At 37.9% G+C, this 1,417-nt stretch overlaps 1 protein-coding gene across 1 annotated transcript in view; it reads left to right on the top strand.

Annotated features, from left to right (window-relative positions):
- LOC106876901 (uncharacterized) overlaps positions 1–1,411 on the top strand; it is a 16,882-nt gene extending 15,471 nt beyond the window's left edge. Inside the window, exon 6 of the mRNA XM_014925651.2 lies at positions 848–1,411. Within this exon, the coding sequence (XP_014781137.1) occupies positions 848–1,024 (177 nt within the window). The 3' untranslated portion in view covers positions 1,025–1,411. The remainder of the gene's footprint in view (positions 1–847) is intronic.
- The last annotated feature ends 6 nt before the right edge of the window (positions 1,412–1,417 follow it).

Genomic DNA, 1,417 nt, shown 5'->3' with positions numbered 1-1,417 from the left:
ACACAGAGGGGACAAACAAGGACAGACAAATGGATTAAGTCAATTATATCAACCCCAGTGCATAACTGGTACTTATTTAATCGACCCCGAAAGGATGAAAGGCAAAGTCTACCTTGGCGAAATTTGAGCTCATAACGTAGCAGCAGACGAAATACCGCTAAGCATTTCGCCCGGCGTGCTAACGTTTCTTATTTCTTTATTGCCCACAAGGAGCTAAACACAGATGGGATAGACAAAGGGATTAAGTTAATTACATCGACCCCAGTGTGTAACTGGTACTCAATTTATCGGCGTGCTAACGTTTCTGCCAGCTCGTTGTCTTTGTCTTTATTAATAAACTGAAGGAATAAGGGAAGACTACATTTTTTTTCCCTTATGTTTTCCTTTGCCAACTCTCTGAGTGGTTGGCGTTAGGAAGGGCATCCAGCTGTAGAAACTCTGCCAAATTTAGATTGGAGCCTGGTGTTGCCATCCGGTTTCACCAGTCCTCAGTCAAATCGTCCAACCCATGCTAGCATGGAAAGCGGACGTTAAGCGATGATGATGATGATGAACTGTTTGACTGGTGTAGCTGATGTTTAGTTTGCACTTCTGAGCATAAACGCTGGTGTTGTGTGTGGGAGTGGTTATGTAAGTGGAAAGTTCTGAGGGGAAAAAATAGGAACAACAAATATTTACTATGAGACCTGGAATAACTGAAACGGTGATGAGGGTTAGAGAAAGATCCATACAATTTTGAATTTTTGTGTATATTGGTATTTCTCTTTTGCATAGTTTTGTGGTTCTTGGACTTTGTTTATTAAAAAGACAATCTTTTATGCTTCTTATTAAAAAACCAAAATAACAGGTATACTATGACATGTATGAAAGAGTGAAGGAACCAATACCAAACAGCAACAAGTATTCCAGTCAAGAAACAAATGAAGAATTGGTGCGTAAACAGTCTGAAGAAGCTGCTGTGGCAGCTGCGAATCTCTTGGCCGATGACAGCGACATTAATGTTAAACAGGAGATGGAAACATGAAAGGTGATGCCTGAGTGATTGCTTTGTATGTGACTGTAGATGGGCGAGTATGTGTGAGGGAGTGTGTGTATCTGTGCATGGTTGAGGATTGTGTTGCAATTGAGGTGTACCCTCTACACACACACACACACACACACACACACACACACATTCAAACAAATTCATAAAAAAAGTATGCATACATACATATGTATGTGTGTGTGTATATATATATATATATATATATATATGCACATACACATATTTTGCCTATTTATATATACATGACTGTGTATATGTATGTAATTTTATATATTTATATATTCACACTAACATGAGCACTTATGTATACATACATATGTATACATACATTGTGTATATATATTTATGTATATAGTTATGTAAGTGTGTGTA

The sequence above is a fragment of the Octopus bimaculoides genome, chromosome 9 (genome assembly GCF_001194135.2).
Source record: "Octopus bimaculoides isolate UCB-OBI-ISO-001 chromosome 9, ASM119413v2, whole genome shotgun sequence".
Classification (NCBI taxonomy): domain Eukaryota; kingdom Metazoa; phylum Mollusca; class Cephalopoda; order Octopoda; family Octopodidae; genus Octopus; species Octopus bimaculoides.
This window is presented reverse-complemented; position numbering and strand designations above follow the sequence as displayed.